Genomic DNA, 24,477 nt, shown 5'->3' with positions numbered 1-24,477 from the left:
CAACCAAATGACCTGCGGCCAATGCTGCGTCTTTGTACACAGATGATGCAACATTTTACGCAGATCTTCGAATTTGCAAAGTCGCTGCTGGGCATTTCAGCACATTTGCCCTGGTGGCTGGAACATTTGCATATTGTCGCATTGCGGCTGCATACACAGATGCGGTGGCATTAGCATACAACTCTGAATCGGTGCTCAACAATAGGCTAATATTCCAATGCTTTTTTATATTTCAGAATACTTATGTTAGATCTAGATAGCGGCTTTATCCTGATAATTCCACTTTTGCAGTCTCATCACTGTCAGGGTAAAGTGCTGGGTGAGGCTTGGCCAAGTAGGCAGAAATGTGCTTATATAGGTGCAGATACACAAAACAAGGCACCACCTATGTTGTGAAGTGAACATACATAAGTTATGTTGATAAGGTAAAAGCAGTAGCATGTATAGCTTTGGTAGGGTGCAGCAGTGATATAATGTAAAGCAGCAGTGATGAATGCTCTTTGATCCTGTGCTGTCTGAAGGTTTCGGTCCCCATGGCTGCAGCAGTACATCAAATAAACTGGTCTTAGCAATAGGACTCTCAGAAAGTTCTGGATAACATGTTAAATCACATCCTTTGATTCCATCAAACAGAAGCTGCCAGATGGATCATTACACTACACAGAATCCTTATAGCCCGCCATCTTTCATTCTAGTGAGATTAATCTTGGAGATCTAACACGAAATCTTTATATGTGTTATATACACACTCAAGTATAAGGGACAAGTATCTAAGGACCCGATTCTGAGTTATGCGCAGTCTGCATGCAATGCCGATATTCATGTCGTTTATTTGCAACTGTGCATGCGTGAAAATTGCTGAAAACCCACATGGCGCATACAGAGTGTACGCACAAAGGTGCTGCTGCGATCGATTCAGTCAGTATCCGACATGTGGAGGAAAAGTGATGGGCCTTCCTGGGCGGTGACTGGAAGGTGGCTAGTAGGGCACACCAAAAATGGTGCCTTCAGTGGGCATATTGTGGGAGTGGCGTGGGCGTGTCTATGCAAGAAGCTGCATAGACACAAGCTTATGAGGCCATGGTCAGGCGGAGAAACTGTGCCTGCCATAGGGATGGTTCAAATCTCAATGGTGTGACTGATGGTGGCGAATCAGGACGCACCGATTGGTATTCCAGCGTGCAAGGGCACGCTCAGTGGCGACTCAGTGTTTGCACATTCGGCCGCATGATTTACACAAGGGAAGCAGTTTAAATGGCATTTGTATACATTGTTCAGATGGGCAACCCTAAAGGCCCCCATACACGGTGCGATTTGCATAAGATGCGATCTTGTATACAATTTCCCGTGAAAATACTTCCCTTGAAATTCTATACGATTTGTGCCAAAAAATACTACGATTGTACATACGATTAGATGTGTCTTAAGCGTCTGGCAATCGTTTAAGGTATATCGTATCTGAGCAACAGCCTCACAATGCATCTGCTAGAATCTCAATAGGGGAGGGCTTATCTAGGGGGTATAAAAGGCAGCATCCATTGGGCACACTCTGCTCTATAGTGAGGCTTGGTTTTACCCTGCTGAACGCTGTACATTGCTGTTGTGCTTTGCTTTGGGCTTGCCTTTTACCAAAAGTGTGTTCTATACTAAATTAATGTTGTGGTCATGGATTCCTATTGCTATAAGCTTCTGCTAGCCTATGGCTAGCTGAAGCTGAAAGGTGATGGAGCTGAGGAGAGGAGGTGGATGAGGTCTAGCTGGACCAAGGAGGAGGGAGACTCGCTCCCATATGCCCTTGTTGATGGAGATTAGGGAGAACAACCCGGACGATTACCGCATTTACCTGCATATGGATGATGCCACCTTCCAGGAGTTGCTGCGTCTGGTGACCCCCTATATCCAGAGGCAGGACAACGGCATGAGGAGGGTCATCCCGGCTGAAGAGAGGCTCATTGCTACCCTGAGGTACCTAGCTACAGGAAGGTCCTTTGAAGACCTGAAGTTTGGGACCCTTATTTCCCCCCAGGCTTTGGGGCGCATCACACCTGTCAAGCCATTGTGAATGTCCTGAAGTTCCACTACTTTGATTAAAAACACTATACATTTGTTTCTGGTCAAAGAAAATGTTTTTGTTTTTTATTCAAACTGGGAAAAACTCAGCCAACATGGCAGTAAATATCAGTAAACGTAATTTTACTTAAAAACAAAACCAATATGGCTGCTTTTTAATGGTTACCAAAACCAACATGGTTTTAAATGTATAAAAACTGGTATATCAACAAGTTTTCTCTCTCCCAAGGGCTAGGCAGCTGCATGGTATACGGTGTGTCAGATGATGCATTGAATAGGCCAAGGAGCAAATGGCGCAAGTCCAGATTGAGGCCCCGGCATTCCCCAATCTGTCCGCCATGCATTTAGTGACCCTGTCCAATCCGCATCATCCACACCGTGTACCATGCAGTAGCTATTGGGAGAGATAAAACTTGTTGATGTTTTAACTTTACTATATTTTAAAAAATTTAGAAAATGGGTTGGCTCCTCTTCCTCCACCAACATGGCTCTGTATAGAACCTCAGAGGTGGATGTGGAGGGGTTGGTGGGTTCAGGAGTAACGTAAGTGGGATGGGGTGTAGGGTGGGATGTGGTTGGCATCAGATGTGTGGCATGGTAGCTTGGTGGCGGGTATGACTGTGATGATGATGATGGCCCATAGCGAGGCTGCACCATTGTCAAGTGCAGAGGCTCATCTGTCAGCCTAGTTGTTGTAGCCAGCTGCTTCATACGCTCCCGGATCACTATCTCATATATGACCCTCTGGGCATGGATATGCTGACCTTCGTCCATTTCACGAAGACTACTGGCTATGTGAGTGCCCAGGTGGTCGAACATGTCATGGATCTTTTGTAGGGCCTGCTCGACCTGTTTAAGCAGGGGATCTTGCTGCGCCTGGGTCTTGCGGTGGTAACGATGTCGTCATGCAGCAGGCTGGGGTAATTCTGCCTCACACTCGCGACGGGTGGCCATTTGCGGACTACTGATGAGGAGGGCAAGGTCTGGTGTTGTAGACTGTTGGAGGAGAGAGAGAAAAGATTAATGTTAATAACATGTTTTCTATTCTTTTAGTTTCTTTCTTTATTCTAGTTCCAAACAACGGTGGAGGAGTGGCAGACCATTGCTGAGGAATTTGATCTAAGGTGGAATCAACAGGGACTGTGCTGGCTTAAGAAATCAGGGAGCAATACCTGGCCTACTTTCATGGAGTGGGGGCAATTCCATAGCAGTATCTGCTAGTGTGATATGGACATTTGTGGACTATTGAACTTTTATAAAACATTTGGCATGCTGTGTATGCACTATGTCTGTGCTTACCACATACAAAGAGGACTGAAGTTCGGTTTCCGCGAAGTCCTCTTTCTGCTCCCCAGGGACATTCTCAACCATAAGTGCATAAGATGGGCATTGCGGGTCCTGTTCGTGCAGGAACTTTAGGAGGTCGAAGTACCAGAAGTTACTGGTGTAGACCTCATCGGCCCCCGCTCCAGATGCCAACGAATCTTCCTGCTTTTTATTTTCTTTAACGTACACTGTACACAAATTTCGAATTTTGGATTTCACCCACTTTGGTGAAGCCTCTTCATGGAAGGTCTTGCTAAACGTGACCAGTTCTTCGATTGCAAAAGCTGTAAACGGGCCCCTTGATTCGCCACAAACATTCGTGGGTGTGATAGCGCTTGAGAAACCCTGTGACAAATTGACGTTCTCGCGCACTTGTCATTTCTGTGGAAAAATAGAAATAAACAATTTTTTACTTTTTACAGCTTTAATGTTTTAACTGTTGAATTATTTTAATGAGTTGATATGTTTTAAATGAGTTTGAAATAACTTTATAAACGTGACAGGTTTTTTTTATAGTATTTTTTTATTAAAAACAAAACAATGGGGGGACAACTGGCATTGCCCTACACTGTCATAACATTGTCTAGGGGAGTGGGTACATTGCGGGTGCGGTGGATATTAACCATTGATGGGCTAGTACGTTGGTCGCATGTTGGGGGTGCAGTGGTTACTATGCATTGGTGGGGCAGGGGTTAATATGCATTGGGGGTGCAGTGGTTACTATGCATTGGTGGGGCAGGGGTTAATACGCATTGGGGGTGCAGTGGTTACTATGCATTGGTGGGGCAGGGGTTAATACACATTGGGGGTGCTGTGGTTACTATGCATTGGTGGGGCAGGGGTTAATACGCATTGGGGGTGCTGTGGTTACTATGCATTGGTGGGGCATGGGGTTAATACGCATTGGGGGTGCAGTGGTTACTATGCATTGGTGGGGCAGGGGTTAATACGCATTGGGGGTGCAGTGGTTACTATGCATTGGTGGGGCAGGGGTTAATACGCATTGGGGGTGCAGTGGTTACTATGCATTGGTGGGGCAGGGGTTAATACGCATTGGGGGTGCAGTGGTTACTATGCATTGGTGGGGCAGGGGTACATTGGTGGTTCAGAGTGTACATAGAATACAGGCGATTACTAACTTTTTATACTGCAAACCTCCGCAAGATAGACAATGCTGCTGCTTCTCTTCACTTCTCCCGTTGTCTGTCAGACAATTGAGGAGGGGAGTGGCCAGGGACATCGTAACTCGTACATCAAGCAAAACAGCGTACGATGTTTGTCAAATACTACACGATAGGTCGAAATCATACTGCAGATTCAGTTGATCTGCGATGCCGATACAAGACGTCGGGAACGCGCATCACCATCATAATCATACTGGAATACGCCACTTTTTATGCGATTGGTAGTTATGATTGATCGACAACGGCTGAATCGTGTACAAAATCACCCTGTGTATGGCCACCTTAAGAGAGAGAGAACATCTTGCAGGCTTATATTGTAATTCAAATCTCCCATAAACTGTTAAATAATATGACCCAACTTAATATGATAATATTATTTAGTATAAAAAGAACCTGTTGAATACCCTATACACCCAGTGTACAATTCTATATTACATTTGAGTTGAAACAACAGGAATTTAATTATAGAACATATAAATTTGGAGGTGAATATTATTTGTCATTTTGTTCATGTTGGATAATTCCTACAAGACGCAAGCCGTCAGCAGCCAAAGTATGCAAATCCTGCGATGTCTTGCCGTGCGATCGTGGTATGTTTTTAGACGCCCACCAGCCTGACACAAGACGCCCACTTTCCCTTAGTAACATACATCATCTCCTCCATTAAGTGTCTTAAACAATCTGTAACTTCGAGTAACATCGGACCCATACGCAGCACTTGTGGCTGACCATACCCTACCGCAAGCACTGCGGGTGCTGCTGTGTGTAATTCAGCCATGTGACGTGTACGCTGACGATGCGTCTTAATTATGCACGCCCCTGAAACGGCGTTCAGACGTACAGACGCCTGCGTTAGCACCCCCGTTACCATCGACCACCCTATGTCACCACCCACAAATGGCACGCCCTGTCACTCATGCTTGCGGAGTATTTGTGTACAGGGTGCGAATGCTTCCCGATCGCATGGACTAGTTCGCGCACGTAGCCTGCCGATGTTTGCATTCTGCGCATGCGTACAAGACGCAGTGTCTTGTACGCATGCGCAGAATGCAAACCTAGGCTGGCTACGTGCAATCAGCCTAGAGAATGGGTCTGATTCAGGCCCACTCTTCGCTGGGGACCATAGAATTGATATACTGTATAAGCATAGATTCATTTTGTTCTTATATCTACTATTAAATGAAGCAGGATTGACGGCAGTTTGATGTGTATGGTTTTAACGATCGTAACAATTTATTTTCATTCAGTCTTTAATGCATAATTATTGGTTAGTTAAATTAATGCAAATGTAATAAAGTAGCTTTAATAAATCGTGGTCAGTTTAATTGGAAATTATCGGTTACATACAAAATGTCAACAATGAATAGGTTGACAATGATTTGGTTGACGTGACAAAATGTTGACCTTACCGAAGGTTGACAGGTTCAAAAGGTCGACATGGACATTGTCGACATGTTTTATTATTATTATTGATAGGTTTAGGGTTAGGCACTAGGAGGGACGGTTAGGCAACAGGAGGGATGGTTAGGGTTAGGCATTAGGAGGGACGGTTAGAGTTAGGATAAAGATTTGGGTTAGAAAAAAAAAAAGTGTTGATCATTTAGGTGTCGACATTTTGTACCTGTCGACCTTCTGTACTGTTTAACGTTTGTAAAGTTGACTTTTTCCACGTCGACCTTCTGGTGTCGACCAAATTAGTGTCGACCTTTTCATTGTCAACATTTTGTATCACACCCAGAAATTATTTGCAAGCTGCCTTTGTTTTTCAAAATTGGTATGAACTTTAAATATATATTGGATTATATAATTAATTTAGATGACACACAAACAGCTTTACAGTTAATCGATTTACTGCTTTTTTTTTTTCTTTTTATTTATTTATTTTTGTACATTTTGTGGATGTGTCTCATGAGAGTAGAGACCGTGCGTGCACCGCGTGCTGAGCTAATCCAGGTGTTTTGCGCTGCACATTGAGGACCTGAGTCTGAGTTGCACGTGGCTGCATCTTTATACCAATGCTGCGACCTATTTCTTCTAAACTGAGACACCCACTACATTGCCTTCGGTAGTGCAAATCCGTCTCGGTGCATGGCTTGAAACTTACACCGCCCTATGGCAGGCACAGTTTCTCCATCTGAGTGTGGGCTCCTGTATGAGCGGTTGTGCATCTTTAGATGCAGCCACTGTAAGTAACACTCCCGCGTCTGCCTAGCCACCCCCTCCCCCTGTTACCTCCCCGGAACGCCCACTAAAATCCTTACTCCCTGCATCCAGATTTGTTCGGTTCTACGTCTCGGTGCGGTGGCCAGGAGACATGTGCAGTGTGCCTCAGACTCATGCATAATACCTAAAGCATTGGCCAACTGTGTGCATATTGGCATAGCGTGCTACTCAGAACCAGGCCCTGAGTGTGCTTTTGTAAATGCCTCCCTCTGTCTGTGTATATTTTTGATTTAGTATTGGGTGAATAGCCTCCCATCAGAGGTGGTAGAGGCTAAGACAGTTGAGCAATTTAAACATGCATGGCATAGACCTAAGGATATCCTCCAGAAGAAGTAAGGATCAATAAGGGTTGAGGTAACAATATGTTTAAAAATGGGGCAAACTATATGGGCCAAGTGGTTCTTATCTGCCGTCAAAATCTATGTTTCTATATATGGTCTTCGGGTGTGTCACGTCTCTGCTGATCAGCCCCACACCCTGAATTATGACTAGAACAGTGGACTTCTTTACAATGTATTTTCTCTGTAGGTCATGCCTCAGTATTTCAATTAACTTGAGGTCAGATCATCAGTATTTTTTCAAGCCGGGTGGAATTATGAAATAGCCGGTTGGCTGCAGACTGAAAATTATTATATTGAAAAAGGAGTGGGACATACAGTGAGTGGGAGAGATCTAATGAGGAGTGGGACATACAGTGAGTGGGAGGGAACTAATGAGGAGTGGGACATACAGTGAGTGGGAGGGATCTAATGAGGAGTGGGGCATACGGTGAGTGGGAGGGATCTACTGAGGAGTGGGGCATATGGTGAGTGGGAGGGATCTAATGAGGAGTGGGAGGGATCTAATAATGAGTGGGGCATTCGGTGAGTGGGAGGGATCTAATAAGGAGTGGGGTATATAGTGAGTGGGAGGGATCTAATAAGGAGTGGGGCATACGGTGAGTGGGAGGGATCTAATGAGTGGGGCATATGGTGAGTGGGAGGGATCTAATGAGGAGTGGGAGGGATCTAATGAGGAGTGGGGCATACGGTGAGTGGGAGGGATCTAATGAGGAGTGGGGCATACGGTGAGTGGGAGGGATCTAATGAGGAGTGGGGCATACGGTGAGTGGGAGGGATCTAATGAGGAGTGGGGCATACGGTGAGTGGGAGGGATCTAATGAGGAGTGGGGCATACGGTGAGTGGGAGGGATCTAATGAGAAGTGGGGCATACGGTGAGTGGGAGGGATCTAATGGGGAGTGGGGCATACGGTGAGTGGGAGGGATCTCTTGAGAAGTGGGACATACAGTGAGTGGGGGTCTAATGAGGAGTGAGAACTTCTGCTGCGATCGGGTCTATTTGCCGATTATGATAATTGTGCATGTGTGTCTATCACTAGACTAGCTTTCAAGATATTTGATGGCCAGCCGGCATGGGAAAATTAACAATTATATTAAAGTTCCTCCATTAGAGGACAGCCTGCCTGACCATGGACTGAAGGATGTTGTCTTTAGCAGTGGATTTACAGCAATGCATACTGGTTTCTTCATCAGATACTACAGTGCATCCGGAAAGTATTCACAGCGCTTCACTTTTTCCACATTTTGTTATGTTACAGCCTTATTCCAAAATGGAATAAATAAATTTTTGTCCTCAAAATTCTACACACAATACCCGATAATGACGACGTGTACAAGGTTTTTTTTCAGATTTTTGCAAATTTAATAGCAAAAAAACCCCCTAAGAAATAACGTGTACCTAAGTATTCACGGCCTTTGCCATGAAGCTCAAAATTTAGCTCAGGTGCATCCTGTTTCCACTGATCATCCTTGAGATGTTCCTACAGCTTAATTGGAGTCTACCTGTGGTAAATTCAGTTGATTGGACATGATTTTGAAAGGCATACACCTGTCTATATAAGGTCCCACAGAGCACAACCAAGCAGGAAGTCCAAGGAATTTTCTGTAGACCTCCGAGACAGGATTGTCTTGAGGCACAAATCTGGGGAAGGGTACAGAAAAATTTCTGCTGCTTTGAAGGTCCCAATGAGCACAGTGGCCTCCATCATCCGTAAATGGAAGAAGTTCGGAACCACCAGGACTCTTCCTAGAGTTGGCCGGCCATCTAAACTGAGCGATCGTGGGAGAAGGACCCTAGTCAGGGAGGTGACCAAGAACCCGATTTTCACTCTGTCAGAGCTACAGCATTCCTCTGTGGAGAGAGGAGAATCTTCCAGAAGGACAACCATCTCTGCAGCAATCCACTAATCAGGCCTGTATGGTAGAGTGGCCAGATGAAAGCCACTCCTTAGTAAAAAGCACATGGCAGCCAAAATGTACCTGAAGGACTCTCAGACCATGAGAAACAAAATTCTCTGGTCTGATGAGACAAAGATTGAACTCGTGGCGTGAATGCCAGGTGCTATGTTCGGAGGAAACCAGGCACCGTTCATCACCAGGCCAATACCATCCCTACAGTGAAGCATGGTGGTGGCATGTGTTTCAGCGGCAGGAACTGGGAGACTAGTCAGGATAAAGGGAAAGATGAATGCAGCAATGTACAGTGACATCCTGGATGAAAACCTGCTACAGAGCGCTCTTGACCTCAGACTGGGGCGACTGTTCATCTTTCAGCAGGACAACGACCCTAAGCACACAGCCAAGATATCAAAGGAGTGGCTTCAGGACAACTCTGTGAATGTCCTTGCAAGAGCCCAGACTTGGATCCGATTTGAACATCTCTGGAGAGATCTGAAAATGGCTGTGCACCAATGCTTCCCATCCAACCTGATGGAGCTTGAGAGGTGCTGCAAAGAGGAATGGGAAAAACTGCCCAAAGATAGGTGTGTCAAGCTTGTGGCATCATGTTCAAAAAGACTTGAGGCTGTAATTGCTGCCAAAGCTGCATCAACAAAGTATTGAGCAAAGGCTGTGAATACTTGTGTACATTGTGATTTCTTAGTTTTTTCTTTTTTTTTTAAATTAAATTTGCAAAAATCTCACAAAAACTTTTTACACATTGTCATTATGGGGTATTGTGTGTACAATTTTGAGGACAAAAATGAATTTATTCCATTCTGGAATAAGGCTGTAACAGAACAAAATGTGGAAAAAGTGAAGTGCTATGAATACTTTCCGGATGCAGTGTATTTATACCCACACGAGACGACCGTCAGCGTTAACGATATCGCTGAACAATCTTCCGGGTGTGCTGGATGATCGATATCGATCATCCAGCAAACCACCAACCCACCAAGGGCGGCCAACGACACGCGATCAACGATCGCGGGTCCCTATAGTAACCTGGTCGATATCGACCAGGTTGGCCTGCTGACATGGCGAAGGACGATATCTTTTTTTGTCCATGCGTGCCCGCGCATCACAGGTCATTGGTGGGTGGGAAGGGACCAAAAAATGCATTTTAATTGTCCCGTGTGTACGCACCATAACAGTTTGATGTATGGATTACTAATCTTTTATTGCTCTGATTACAACGTTTGTTAATTGAAAATGGCAGTCCAGCCACTGGTCTATAAATAAACTGGTGCAGAACATGAAACCCAAAGGAGGCCTTGGGTGGATTGCCAATTGTACACCTATATATCTTTTTGTTAGTGGTTGGATTGTACAGTAACCAGAACTGCAACATAACTGTCATTCCAGTGGTTTTATCCGGTATGCTTGAACACTAACATAACAAGATAATGAAAATAAAATATACCAGTGCAGAAACAAGAGCTACCTTTATTCATGTTATTATATTTTACAGCTTTCTATTACATAGTATGCTACTTATACTTCTCCATAATGATTCTTTATTGCTTTTATTACTGATTTATGTTTACATTATTGTATTTCTATGCTTTTTACAGTTGTGTGCTTATACATTTTTTTTTATAAATGCAGAACAACACATATTACATAAGTCACTTGAGCGTATGTAAAATATAAGGATATTAGATGCCGCTATATATAAGCACAAAGACACAGGAAGATGTCATGGAACAATGAGGTGAATTGTAATATGTTTTATTTTACATTAAAAGAGTATTTTATTCCTTATGATATACAAGGGTGATTTGAAACAGGGAAAATTGCTTCTATGAGGCGAACCCCGTATACATATGTGTGTTTACTGAAAGTTATGTACTCTATTACATAAAACTTTCAAATTGAGTTAATTTAAAGTGAAATCACGTCTCTCCAAAATGTGATGACATCACTACTCACCTAATGTTTTATATGATATTTTATAGTAAGGTTCAGATCATTCCAATGATATACAATCAGTCAGAGTCCGTCTCATTCCATGCAGTGAGGTCAGTAATAGCTTACTGGCATAAGATCTCTCATACATGTTGTATGACTGCTGATGGTCAGATGTTGTCATTGTCTCATGTAGGGAGGTCAGTAACACCATACTGTCATATGATCTGTCACACGTGTTGTATGACTGCTGATTCTAGGAGTTTCTCATGTAGAGAGGCCAATAATATACTAACATTTATTTATATTATGCCAGCATTTTCTGTTGCTCTTTACAATTGGGAGTAAAATAGTAATAAACCAAGACCTGATAACACCAGACAGACGGAGAGGTAAGAGGGCCCTGCTCCCAAGCTTACTGTACAGTCTGTAGGGAAATAGGAATTTAACACCTGAATCCAGCCAGATTGCAAAGATTCTTGGTGGCTATATGATCCATACATACAGCAATTTTGCTCAGAGGTTAGAAGGTTGTGTGAGTGTAGAACATGTAAGTTTTGTGTGAACTGTGTAGAGGAGAGGTATTTAGATATAATAGTTTGGGGAGGATACTGTACATATGGATTTGACTAGAAGACAGTCTAGAAGTGTGAGGTTTCCAATGTTTTGGTGTATTTAACAGTCTTGAGGGATACAGAAGAATACATAAAACAAACCTACCTGGGCCAGATGCTGCCATATTGATGAGTGCTGGAACCTGGGTGGGCTGGTGGGTGTGTGCATGTATATGTATGTGTGTATGTATGTATATACAGCATATATATATATATATATATATATATATATACATACATACATGCTGTGATATGATTGGGGTAGGGGGATCCCTCTCCTGGAGTAGATGGACACCTCCCTACACGCAGCAGCCAGGAACAGCACTCCAGATGTGGGTTTTCGTGCAAGCTGGTCGGCACACCAAAAGTCAAATAAACAAAACATAAAATAAATCCTAGCCCTCTCTGGGCTCTAACTAGACAGTAGGTTCTCTCACTAACAGAACACTAAAATAAGTTCACATCCACAGTACCTTCAGGTTTGTAGCAAACAGTGTCTCAGAGCAAGCTAACCTGTGGGTCTGCTCTCCCAGGTGTGAGACACTGCACCAAGACATTACACTGCTCTTATGAGCCACTTCCAGGTGTAATCACTCATTAGCCTGCTCTCAGGCTGAAAGCCCTAACACCTGAAACGTCTCTGTGGATGGAGCCCTCCCTTCTCTCTCACATCCACACCCCCAGGACCCATACTCCGGCTTTTACCAAAAGCCGACACTCAAACCTGTTTGTAAAACAGACTTCTCCTGGGGGCTAAAACACATAGGAAAGGAACCTGGGACACATATAGAAGCCATTCCACACTTTTCCAGTGCTTCTATCACAATACATACATACGTCAAGGTGTGGCACTCGTGGCTCAGTCACCCAAAATAAAGGCTGCGGATAGCGTATTGCTATCCGCATCCTTTATTTTGGATGACTGAGCCACGAGTGCCGCACCTTGACGTGTATATACCTCTTTATTGTGAAGGCACCGGCTGAAGAGAGAGAGAGATTGATTCAAATTACTTAACATATGCCATTAATTGTGCTTTCAGCTCTCTTATAGGCCAGACTAGAAGACCTGTATACCGCTTGTGCCATCTTTATATCTATGCAATCACTCTGACCCGCTATTTCTCTGATTTTCTCCTGTAGTCTATAATATTTGAAGAGGTGGACATAACAGATGCCAGTGTTGCTGAGTCAAGCACCAAGAATCTAAACAACAGCTTCACAGTAAGTACCCCAGCCAGTATCACATTCTATATCAGCAGCCTGCCATAGATGTGCACATGCTAATAATATTTTCATTTTCTCTGAGTTTAGTCCGTTGTGCACCTCAGTCTGGTGTTCATTGTTTATACATCTCCCACCAAAGGACATTAATGCAGCGACCTCATTAATGTCAGCTGAAGATGGAGATTTGCCTCAGAACGGCTAGTGGCAATTTAGGGTACTTCTACTTCAGTATACAGGTACAGCTGTGTCTACTGATTCATGCCTACTGTGAGCACCTTTGACTCTCCAGAGGTCTTTGCTTACCAGTATAATGATCAATTGGAGTAAGTTGTTGGTACTTGTATCCAAGTCACTTTAATTCTCATGTGAATCTGTTTTTTTCTTTCCTTACTAAATCTATTAGGCTGGTTCTGGACTTTAAACGGCTAAGCCATGAAAATATACAACTATGAAAAAGCAAGGTGCATGCAGTATGTAGTAATATTCACATCAGAAGCAAGGCTTGTGTGCACAGACATCTTTGTGTCTGCTGCTCCTCTGTTTTTATAGGTAAATAAGGAGAGACGATCTCACGTACAGAAACAGATCAGGGACGGGGTAAATAAAACATGATGACTGTCCCCCTTCCCTGTTTAATCACTCACTTTGGCAAAGCACTTGTGTGCCTTGTATTGGAGTCTCACCATAGAGAACAGTGATATCTGTAAGCATCCATAAAAATCGAACCAGAGATGAGTTGGTTACTCGTGTGCACATTGCCTGAGGTAGTACATGTAAACTTTATGTCATCTGAACACTTGTGATTTTTCTGCATTACTAAAGGTTAAGTCCGTTAGCAGTGAGGGAGTGGTTTTATTGCTATGGTTAATGCTTGTCAGCACACACCTTCTGTATCATGCAGCATGCGGTTACCAGAGCAGTGCTCTGCAGGGCAGGATGTGGGTTAATAGCCGAGCTGTCACAATTATAGCAGGGCATTCTCCACATGCTTGTGTCAATAAATGTCTCACTAGTTGCAGAACAATGACAATAAGGGGTATATTTACTAAAGTGTGAGTTCATAGTAGTAGTTTATGGCAAACAATCAGATTCTACTTATCACTTATCTAGCACCTTTTAGAAGATAATAGCTAGAATCTGATTGGTTGCTATGGGCAACTACTCCACTTCTATAAACCGGCACTTTTGTAAATATACCCCTAAGAGCCTGGATTCATAACTGAAACTGAATGAGATGTACATTTCAGCCACATAAAAGTGCTTCTGTAAATGTGTATTCATGGAGCATGGTGTCAGATTGTCCTTCGTGGTCTCCCATGAGTATAAATTGTGGTCCTCTTGAACAGTGTAAGAAGCTGCCAGGATCCTAGCTGGGTGTATTATCAGTATGAAGAGTAAAGTAGTAAGGGCAGGCCCATGTGTATGGGGGTCACACCTCTGGTGGCTGGAAGGCCTTGGCGTCCTGACCCTTGTTGTCTCAGTAAAAGAGACAGTAAAAGAGACAGATTTCATTTCACTGTCACTTTATCTGCTGTTCCAGCCTAGGGACACTAAGGAAAATGTCACTCTATACATTATATTAGGGGAGATCAACCAGAGGGACTATAAGTGTCGTCATGATCACACATATACTGTATGTATAATCATTTGCTAGTTGTCTTTCCATATGTACATTTGTCTGTAATTACTCTTCTTTTCTTCATAAGGCACCGCGTTTGTGAGAGTTAAACCTCTAGATATGGTTTGTGCTGACAGGAAGGTAACTGGGACTATCATATATGCTTTTATTTTAAGTAGTTCCCTTTTGGATTTACTGCTTAAACATTACTTCATCTTTGCTAGCTGCAAGCTGTTTGGTCAGCTATAATTCTGCATCAGGATCATTCCTGTAAGGGAAGTGTGCTGTCACACCGGACTACAACTATTATTCTCACTATGCTTAGTGTTTCTACTTCTACATATAGCACGTCCTTTTATTCTGTAGTTAGGGAAGTTCCAATTTTTTAAATTGTGTAACTAAAAAGAAGTTCAATATAGTTTGTTTTAAAATAAAGCATTTTGTATTTCCTGTCCCTTTTTTGCATTTATCCAAAATTACTTTTTTAAGAACTATATTATTATTATTATTATATATTGTTTTAACAATACCAATCTGACAATACAATAGAATCCCAAACAACCATTAACTCTAGACATATACCCACACATCTAGACTATGAGCTTAATAAAGCATATTATAATATAACTGTTACAGAGCTCATGATCTGTTAATGGAGGACATGCTGTATATAATTAAAAATAGCCTTTAAAATATTCATCATTTTGTTTGTTTGTGAGATCATAATGTAGTATCAGCTGTGTAGAACCTCCTCCTCTATGTACGACGTGGGTAGTGGTTTTCATTGTTGCCTATTTGGAGTTATGAACCATATTTTTCTTTCTGCACCTCACTTCTTATCAGATCTCTGACATCCAATGCTACATCCTTTTAGATTTACCATATGTAGATTATAACTTTTGTTCACACAATACCGCACGGCTGTCAGTTCCTATGTGGCTGTGTAACAGTATAGTTACAGGTTGAAGCTGTTATGTTAGGATATTAAGTTTATCAGCATACATTTTCGGAATGATTCAGAGTTTAGGAGCAAATCAAAACAAGAAGTTCCTGGACCAAACCACGATGCAATGCAAGCGGTGCAAATGCATTTTTTATTTTTTTGCATGCAGAGAAAATATTGGCTGCTTTTGCATGTAGCCAACAAATACTGAGCTGCTTTGTTTTTACACCAAAAAATTAGAATTAAGCTAGGACACCCCGCTGCCCAAATCTAAATATCTCTGCACATTTTAATTATGCCTAGCCTGCAGTGCAATATAATTTACCAAGGGGCAAATTTTTGGAAAATATCCTGCAAAGTAAGAATGCTTTCAAAACTAGAAGTGTTATTAGTTTATTTTTATCAGTTAGCAAAGTGAATGAACAGAAGAGAAATCTAAATCAAATCAATGTTTGGTGTGATCACCCTTTGCCTTCAAAACAGCATCAATTCTTCTAGGTACACTTGCACATGTGATATTAATCTTTTCCTACAATCTATCTTTTACCCATAGTCTAAATGTAAAAACATCAAAATCCGTTGCACTTTAACACTACATTATTGTCAAGCAGTGCTGGACAACACATGGCCTAGCGTCCGCGTGCAGCCCTCTTGTGGCTGAATTGTGGGTTTCCTTCCCAAGAGTCATTTCCTCTAATACACCCGTCACACAGCTAGTGTGTCTCAGTAATATGTATGTTCCTTTCAGCCACAAACATATCCTTTTGGCTTTGGAGCATAAGACATTGCTACCCTAATATCAGCCATGTTATGCTGATGTGTAATGGTGCATACACACGGTCAGATTTGATGATCGCTGAACGATTTATACAACGATTTGAACGATTTCATCAACAATGAACGATTGAATGGTTTCGGACAATATTAAAATGAATGAAATCGTCAAAATCTGACTGCAAACAGTCTATGTCAGAGATCGTTATCTGACATGTGGGAATGCACATCGTTCGTCGATGCATGCCCTACATGTCAAAGATATGAACGATTGAACGATTTTTACAATAGTTATCGTTCATATCTGATAAGAAATCTGACCGTGTGTATGCAATATAAGAGTCCCAATGTACCTGAACATATGAAGTAGCCAAATGCTGTTGATAATAAAGTCAAAGGACCTCATTCAGAGTCGGTCGCGAGCGCTGATGTGCTCATAACCGACTCGATGGCTTGGCCTGCGGCCGCACTGCGCGTGCGCAAGCCCCGGAGCGACAGAGAGCTCTGGAGCTCGTTACCAAAGGGGCGGCTGTCGATGTTGATCGACAGCTGCCCCCGTTTGGTAGGCAGGCCGGGGGGTGGTTTCCAAAATGGAGGCGTTCCTTTATGAACGCCTACTGTTTTGTGGGCGGCCACACTGACATCATTGCTGATGTCAGTGGGGAGCTTCCTGCTTGATCAGAGCAGGAAGCTCCCTGGGGCTTACGAGTGCCCAGACCCAACCTTAGGGTCTAGTCGTAAGCCCCGATGTAACCCACAGCTTAACGATCGACAAGGAGACGACCGCTTGCATCTAACGACCGCCTCTGAATGAGGTCCAAAATGTACCAAGTACAATGCTTTATTGTAATTACTCTAGCGGGTTATACTACAATAGGCCACAAACGTTGGCTTTCATTCATTTTTATGTACAATTAACTGATGTGTTTTGACTTATAACAACCAATTATACATTGCCATTTATTGTGCCCTATGCAGTTCAAAGCTCATTTCTGATTGGTTGTTATGAGTTTTAGAATATTGGTATTTTTAAGGCCTGTTATTAAATCATTACATTAATATCAACTGTCGCATTTACAAGAAGTGCTCCAATGACACCGCACATACCTGTCTTATCCCACTGATGCATATGCACACTGTGATAATGCAGACCATATTAGGCAATATATCATCTTTCCTGTTGATAAATGTGACCTTACTGTCAGATGTGATCCAGCCACTCAACCAAAGTGCTGAGGATCCATATCTCATCCAGTTTGGTTGTGTGCAGTGTGTGCACATAAAGGGAAGAAATAAGAAATGTACATGCTCTACTTTTTATAACAGAGATCCGCTTTGATTGATGTCTATATGAATTTCAGTCTCTCCTTCATTCACCTTTCAGAAAATACACAGATAACGCCTCAGTATTTGTTTTAGCCTTCATTCCACATAGTTATATCTATTTTGTATTGCTTACAGTTGATTGTAAATTCCAGAGTAAGATTATCTCTACCAGCTGTAACAGTCTATGTTTTATACTCTCCGATGTGCTTTTATATACTGTAGACTAGGTCTTTTGCAGGACTGGGCCTAATGGTGCATACACACGGTCAGATCTGTAAGATCTGCAAACATATCAGATGTCAGATATCGTTATCTGACATCAGATATGGACGATTGAACATTTTTTTAAATCGTTATCGTCCAGATCTGACACAAAATCTGACCGTGTGTATGCACCATAAGATGAGGTAAAGTGAGAACCTGCCTTAGCTGCCATTGCTGAAGTAGTGTCAGTTAGAGCGAGTTAGGTGCGATATCAGAGTTGTGCCTAAAATGATGTAGGGATTGATAGAACCATCTATGCAGCTTTGTGCATAAATAATGAGGACAAAATCTTACAGACTAATGCTGGGTACACACCAGACGATATGTCATCCAATCCCGCGGATGCGGCCGACATGTCGGGCACATCATCTAGTGTGTACCCACTATGCGCGCCGCCGCTGGCCGACATTGGGTTCGTTCCATGCACGGACTACGGTGCGATCCAGCTGCCAATGTCGGTAAGGTCAATGGTGCCGGTGAACACCATATTGGGTGGTCGGTCACCCGATCCTGCAGTGTGTACTGCACGCACGTAATATCGTTCATCCGCACCATCGGCCACCGCATCGGGCGATCAGCAAGTGTGTATCCAGCATAAGGGGCTGATTCAGAGATGCATGTAAGTCATCCGAAATTTGCCATATGCAGACTTGTACGCATCTCTGCGACCGCACCTCTCCTGTGAATCCGCTTGTTCATACAGCCGTGATCATCATCAGGCACGTGCACCACCCCTATCTCTGGTACAGGAGATCCATCTAAAATTAGACTTGCTCTCACTATACTTGGCATAGGTGCAAATGGGCCCTTGCTGCCCATTTACACCTTTTCAGCTGCAAGTGGAGATATAGTTGGCTCTGAATTGCCCATGGATGCATGCGCTCGGCTGTATGCGCACTGCCAAAAATCACTAGACCCGTCCAGAAATTAGACTTGGGTGCAACTTTGCATCAGTCCCTAAATCTCCATCAGCATCTCTTTGAAACAACCACTATAGCACATTGCACCTTACTCTCTAGTCACAACCTTCTGTGATCTCCGAGTTGTTTATAGACAAGCCCTTGTTTGTCTTTCCAGTGCCACCATGCACACTTGGATCCATGCCTTTAGCAAACAGCTCCTTTAAATGAGATCTTTTTACTCCCTCCTCCCCCTTTGTGCTTCTCTGGTCTTATCATTTAGCTGACTGCAACCTACTTTCTCCTTCCCCTAATACACTTTATGCTCCCTTCTCCTGTTTCCAGGTATTCACTCCCTTTCGCAAACTGATCCTCAGTGCGGACAACAGAAAAGACATGGAGGATTGGATGGCGGCTCTCAAGTCTGTGCAGAACCGAGAACTGTTTGAGGTAGTGATAGTGTCAGCAGCCAATGAAATTACCTGCACTAGTACAAACCATAGTGTTCTCTGCCTAGAAGAGGACTTCAGGTGAAGCTGGGTCACTCGCCCAAGGGCACATTGTATTCATTATTGTCCTGCAGGAGTGGCCAGTGCTGGTAAACAGACAGAGATAAAGATCTAGCTCAAACTTTGTAAAATCTGCTTAAAAGTTTTTGTTGTTTTTATTTGCAGAGTCAAATGTAGGTATGCGACATAAACTGTGTTTTGTTCTATGTTCTCCTGTCTATATATTGTTACTTGTGCTAAAGAAAAATCAGGAAATAGTTTTCTTCTTAAGTTAAGGTAGTACTACTTCTCCTATAATTTGCATAAGAATCCTGATAGGCAGTGGTCTGACCTGCTGTGCCTGTGTGTGCACATTACCTGCACGATCCACAGCTCTGTTCTTCATACTTTCAGTCTGCCCAGTACAGTATGGACCATTTCTCCGGATCGCACAACTGGTATGCATGTTCTCATGCCCGGCCCACTTACTGCAATGTGTGTCATGAAGCCCTCTCTGGGGTTACTTCCCACGGACTTTCCTGTGAAGGTATGTAATGGACTAATATGCCATATATAACGTTTCATTTGTCCGTTTATCTACTCAGTGATTTGTAGAGCTTTAAGTTACAGTTCTTAGGCTGGGTACACATCAGATTAACTGGCAATCAGGGCGATGGTTGGGACGAATTCCCTTCATCCCGGACCATCCGTTATTGCCCGCACACACTGCGATTTAATGAACGACTGAATGTTATCTCGGTCCATCCTTTATTTAAGTGCACCACCTCGTACATGATATCTTCTGATTGGCTGTGCAGCACGGCCAACCAGAGGATGTCGTATATGATGCGCAGGAGCGCTCAATTGTGCATACAAACTACAAGATATAAATGATAAATCGTGCCGATATCATTCTAGTGTGTACCTGTCCTAACCCTAATATGTGAATCTTTATTCTGTCAGCCAGGTGAAATCCTAAAGGGTGTCATTAATCTAAATAATTATAAACTGGAGACTTCCAATGTCACACCGTAAGCTGCACATGTAATTTTCCTATGTTTTCTGGGCTATAAACTATCAGACTTGCCAGTCCATTGTGACATTATCTTTAAAAAAATATCTATCTATCTATCTATCTATCTATCTATCTATCTATCTATCACCAGAACAGTGACAGAGGGCTAAACGTGAGCAGGTAAGTGGTAGTATGTTGCCCAAAACACGCTTGCTGACCTGACTTTATGTCTGTTAGTAAATCCTGTAAAGATTGCTGCTGCTGTAGTATAAATAATTAATGTTATGACTCCGTATCTAGTGTCATTACCTTACATTATTGCTACAGTCCTCTTTTGTCAAGTCAAACCCTTGTTAACTGTTCTTCTTCATAGTGTTAGCTTTGCATTATAAATAGCAGCCAGAACATTGTTACACATCTTGGTGATTTCACGTCAGTGGAGACGGTGATTGTAGTGTGTTACTAAGAGAGGCTCATATTTTCAGAGCTATTCTAGGTGTGTCTGTCATAAAGGACTATGTACTTAAAGTCAATGACTTTGTCCAGCATGACATGATTTCCTGCTTTTGTGGAATATGAATAAGTACAAGCCGCTCTGTTTTTATAAATACATTGACATGATGTGTATACACCAAAGGTTGACAGAGTGCCACTTTCTAGTTCCTGTTTAACCTACATCATGCAATTACTAGAGTCTGCTGGGAGTTTTAGAGCCTCTTTGAGATATATAAAATAGTTCAGCCCCAGGCAAACAGACATTTTGTTGCCTGATGAGCACTATTTTGTATTATAAAATATAGCAGAAAACATCATATAAAGTAGCCTATGTTTGTAGATGAATGCAAGGATTAGCAAACCAGTGTAGATGGTGTCGCTGGGATATTAGGTATTGATGTGTTATATATAAATTATAATAGTGATATGTGTTAAGTTTTGTACCTCTAATTTATTATATATGTGTTGTTTATTTTTTACCTCTATATACAGTGTGCAAGTTTAAATCTCACAGACGGTGTGCAGTGAGGGCCACCAATAACTGCAAATGGACCACTTTGGCTTCTATTGGGAAGGACATTATTGAAGATGAAGATGGGGTTAGTATACATGCTTTCGTGAAGTAGTGTATACTTACCTGCCTTCAGTGATATAACGTTAGTCCATGCACCAGCCATGGCACCCTGATGTAAATGGTTCCCAAAATCTGCCCCTAACCCCTACATTTAGGATTATTTGTTCAGTGGTAATCCTGCCCTATACAGGACTACATCTATACTAGCTGCTTTATTTCTGTAAGTGTATAGAGTTACTGGATTAAATGTCCTATTAATGTCTCCATATGCAGTCATGTAAAATAATGAGAATTTTTTTTTTATCAAAATAAATACAATCTTTAAAAATAAACCATCCAGCGAGCATTCCACGTTCTCAGAAGGGTGTAGCGTGTGAAGGAACAAACAAACGCCACCACGATGCAGTGTAAATTACAATGTAAAAAACACATAACTGAGAGATGTCTCCATATGATAATGTATATAATAAAGAAATAAAGTAAAAGTACATTTACATTCTACAGTTGCAGTGTTCTAAAAGATCGCACTGAATAGCAGACATATCTCAAGTAATGTACTGTATCCTTCCTGTAAACATGGGCTCTGTTCCAACAATGTTTATATGCAAATAAATGAGAAAATCTCTGCATTATCTCCTATTATTTTATTAAAACATTAAAGGAGATGTAGTTCAACCACATAAAAACAATAATACATCGGCACATAAATAAAAATATCAATGGCATCCATCACAGCAGAGTGTGTGTCTCCCTACCGGATAGCAAAGATAAGCAGACACATATAAATCACTGGAGTCTTTTATAGATGAGTCCTGGGAAAAAGTCCTCCAACTATATCCTGCAGATGTAAACAATGGTAGATCGTCCCACTCCGCTGACGCGTTTCGAAGCTTAAAGCAGTCACTGGATGATTTATTGTTAAAGATTGTATTTATTTTGAAACATTGTTAGCTTTGATTTTTCTATTACTGCATATGGAGACATTAATGGACTAGAGCATTTATATTTTAAGCGCCAGTGTATTGTGTACCATTGTGTTTTATTGTATTAATAAATAGGCGTTAGGTGACATCCAGATTTCTATTTATTCAGGCTGCTTTGGCGGAGTGCAGGTGTAGGTTATTTTGTTTTATACCCACTGGTATCATGCCATGCCCTAATTATGTTACATATATTCCGTGCCACTAAAACACCATTTTTCTAAATATGCATATATTGGGACACACTGGGAATGTAGAGTCTCCTTCAGGATTTTGGTACTTTAGAGTTAACTCCTCATTCTTTACCCATCCTGGGCATTTAGATTGTAAGTAACAGGTAATCCTACCACAATATAAATATGGAGAATCGCAGCCATAATCCATCTAGCAATTGTCTGTTTGGACACAGGCCAACCACTGTTGTAAGCATCATATAGAACCAGACGATCCTCCAATTTTCTAAAATCAAGAGGAGAACATCAAACCCAGAAAAACTAGACTCCACATAGAGACTAGATTGGATATCTGGTAGTTGATAATCCAACTATGGGACTTCAGAGCCATCAATTGACAATATTCCAGAAGCAAAGTTGGGGACTCTGCCTTCATCAAGGAATTGTCCAGGTAAAGGACAATCATTACTGCTCTGGACTTGAGGAGAACAGCCATTACTGCCATTGTTTTTGTGACTATCGGGAGTGCTTGCCGGTCCAAAAAGAAGATCTCGAAACTAGAAATGGTGATCTTGTACCGCACACCTGCAAAGGTACTGGTGACCTTCCCAGTTTGGAAAGTAAGCATCCTTGACTTCCATGGATGCCATGTACTCATCCATACCTTTGACCAACGATTCCATCTAGACCCTGTCCACTTGAACATGAGTGTTCAGTAACTTGAGGTTCACAATCGGCTGAAAGAATTATTTTTTTGCAACTAAAACATGATTTAAAAAAAAAAAATCTGTTCCCTTGTCTTTTACTGACAGAAGGATCATCACCCCGGGGAGTGAGTAATATGTGAATGGCTTTTCCTGAGTTACAGGAAGATCAGTGGCAAAAAAAACATTGAGATGGAGCTCTGAGGAGGATGCATCCCCAATACATAATGCTACTCATTCAGGAACCTAAAGTGAAATTGAACTATTGATCATGAGAGAGTAGCATGGTCCTCCACTGCAGCTTTTTCAGGGTGGGAAGACTGCCTGTTACACCAACTCTTTGTCAGTAAATTTGGCCCAAATATTTTTTGAAGAACAAGCCTGTTCTTCAAAACAGGCTCTGATATCTTCCAGATGGAGCTGAGAACTGTCGTCTACACACTTGGCCTCTTCTCGTTATAGCAAAATGATAGGATTGTAAACAAAAAGCTCTCACTTTTTGGCACATTAACTTGTAAAAATGAACTCTCTCGGCCTGTCGCCCTACTAATAATCCCACTAAACTCAAGTCTGAATGAGACAGTAACTGAAAAAGGTAGGGATTCTAGAGATTTCTTAGACTCTGCATCTGGCCTTGAGCCAAGGACTCGCCAATCAGAGACCAATGATACTGATAATTTAGCAATGTAGTTGAAAACAATCCGTGTAACTGCCAAGCTTGGAGGTGCATGCACCTACCCCCAGGGCCCAGCAAGGGTGATGGCTGAAGTCAACTCTAGGACAGCACTGCTTCTTTTATTATCCAATATAGTAAAAACATTGATTACTTTACTTAGTGGCCTATTCTGCAAGCAGATATTTTACACAGTCATCCTTTAATATTTACATAGACAAATAGGAATAATGTTCCTTTAATTTACATTACTTATTGGAATATATGGGCCTATTCTGTAGCAACCACACTCGCCCATCAGTTCCCAGTCCCTCCTCCATCTGTGTGTGTTCCGCAAGGAGAGCAGGTGCAGACAGCCGTGTCTATTTCACTGCCACTGCAAACCACTAACCCTGCTTCACCCACTGGATGACCATACAGATCTGTGCAGATTATAATGAAGAGGGGGAAGTCTGAGAGCAATATACAGAGGAGATGGTAATATTTTGCTGTGGGAGTTATGCACAATTCTAACTACTTTTTGAATGGTATGTACTTGGAGGTTGCTTTTGGCATTTGGCATCATTCTGCTAAATTTCCTGTAGGTATCAATGCCGCACCAGTGGCTGGAAGGAAACCTACCTGTGAGCGCTAAGTGCACCGTATGTGAGAAAACATGTGGCAGTGTACTCCGTCTGCAGGACTGGCAGTGTCTGTGGTGCAGGGCAATGGTAAGGTGTTCCGAG

At 42.3% G+C, this 24,477-nt stretch overlaps 1 protein-coding gene across 2 annotated transcripts in view; it reads left to right on the top strand.

The window, feature by feature from the left end:
* The window catches only part of DGKD (diacylglycerol kinase delta), a 113,955-nt gene that overhangs the window by 44,518 nt on the left and 44,960 nt on the right, over positions 1–24,477 (top strand). For both annotated transcript variants that reach the window (XM_088479210.1, XM_088479209.1), the window contains exons 3-7: positions 12,743–12,823; positions 18,996–19,100; positions 19,553–19,685; positions 21,141–21,247; positions 24,337–24,462. In XM_088479210.1, coding sequence (XP_088335336.1) covers positions 12,743–12,823; positions 18,996–19,100; positions 19,553–19,685; positions 21,141–21,247; positions 24,337–24,462 — 552 coding nt within the window. The remainder of the gene's footprint in view (positions 1–12,742; positions 12,824–18,995; positions 19,101–19,552; positions 19,686–21,140; positions 21,248–24,336; positions 24,463–24,477) is intronic.

Source organism: Taudactylus pleione, unplaced genomic scaffold (assembly GCF_031769625.1).
Source record: "Taudactylus pleione unplaced genomic scaffold, aTauple2 ptg000229l, whole genome shotgun sequence".
In the NCBI taxonomy this organism is placed as follows: Eukaryota; Metazoa; Chordata; class Amphibia; order Anura; family Myobatrachidae; genus Taudactylus; species Taudactylus pleione.
The sequence above is the reverse complement of the archived record's forward strand: the minus strand, read 5'-3'. Positions and strand labels throughout refer to the sequence as shown.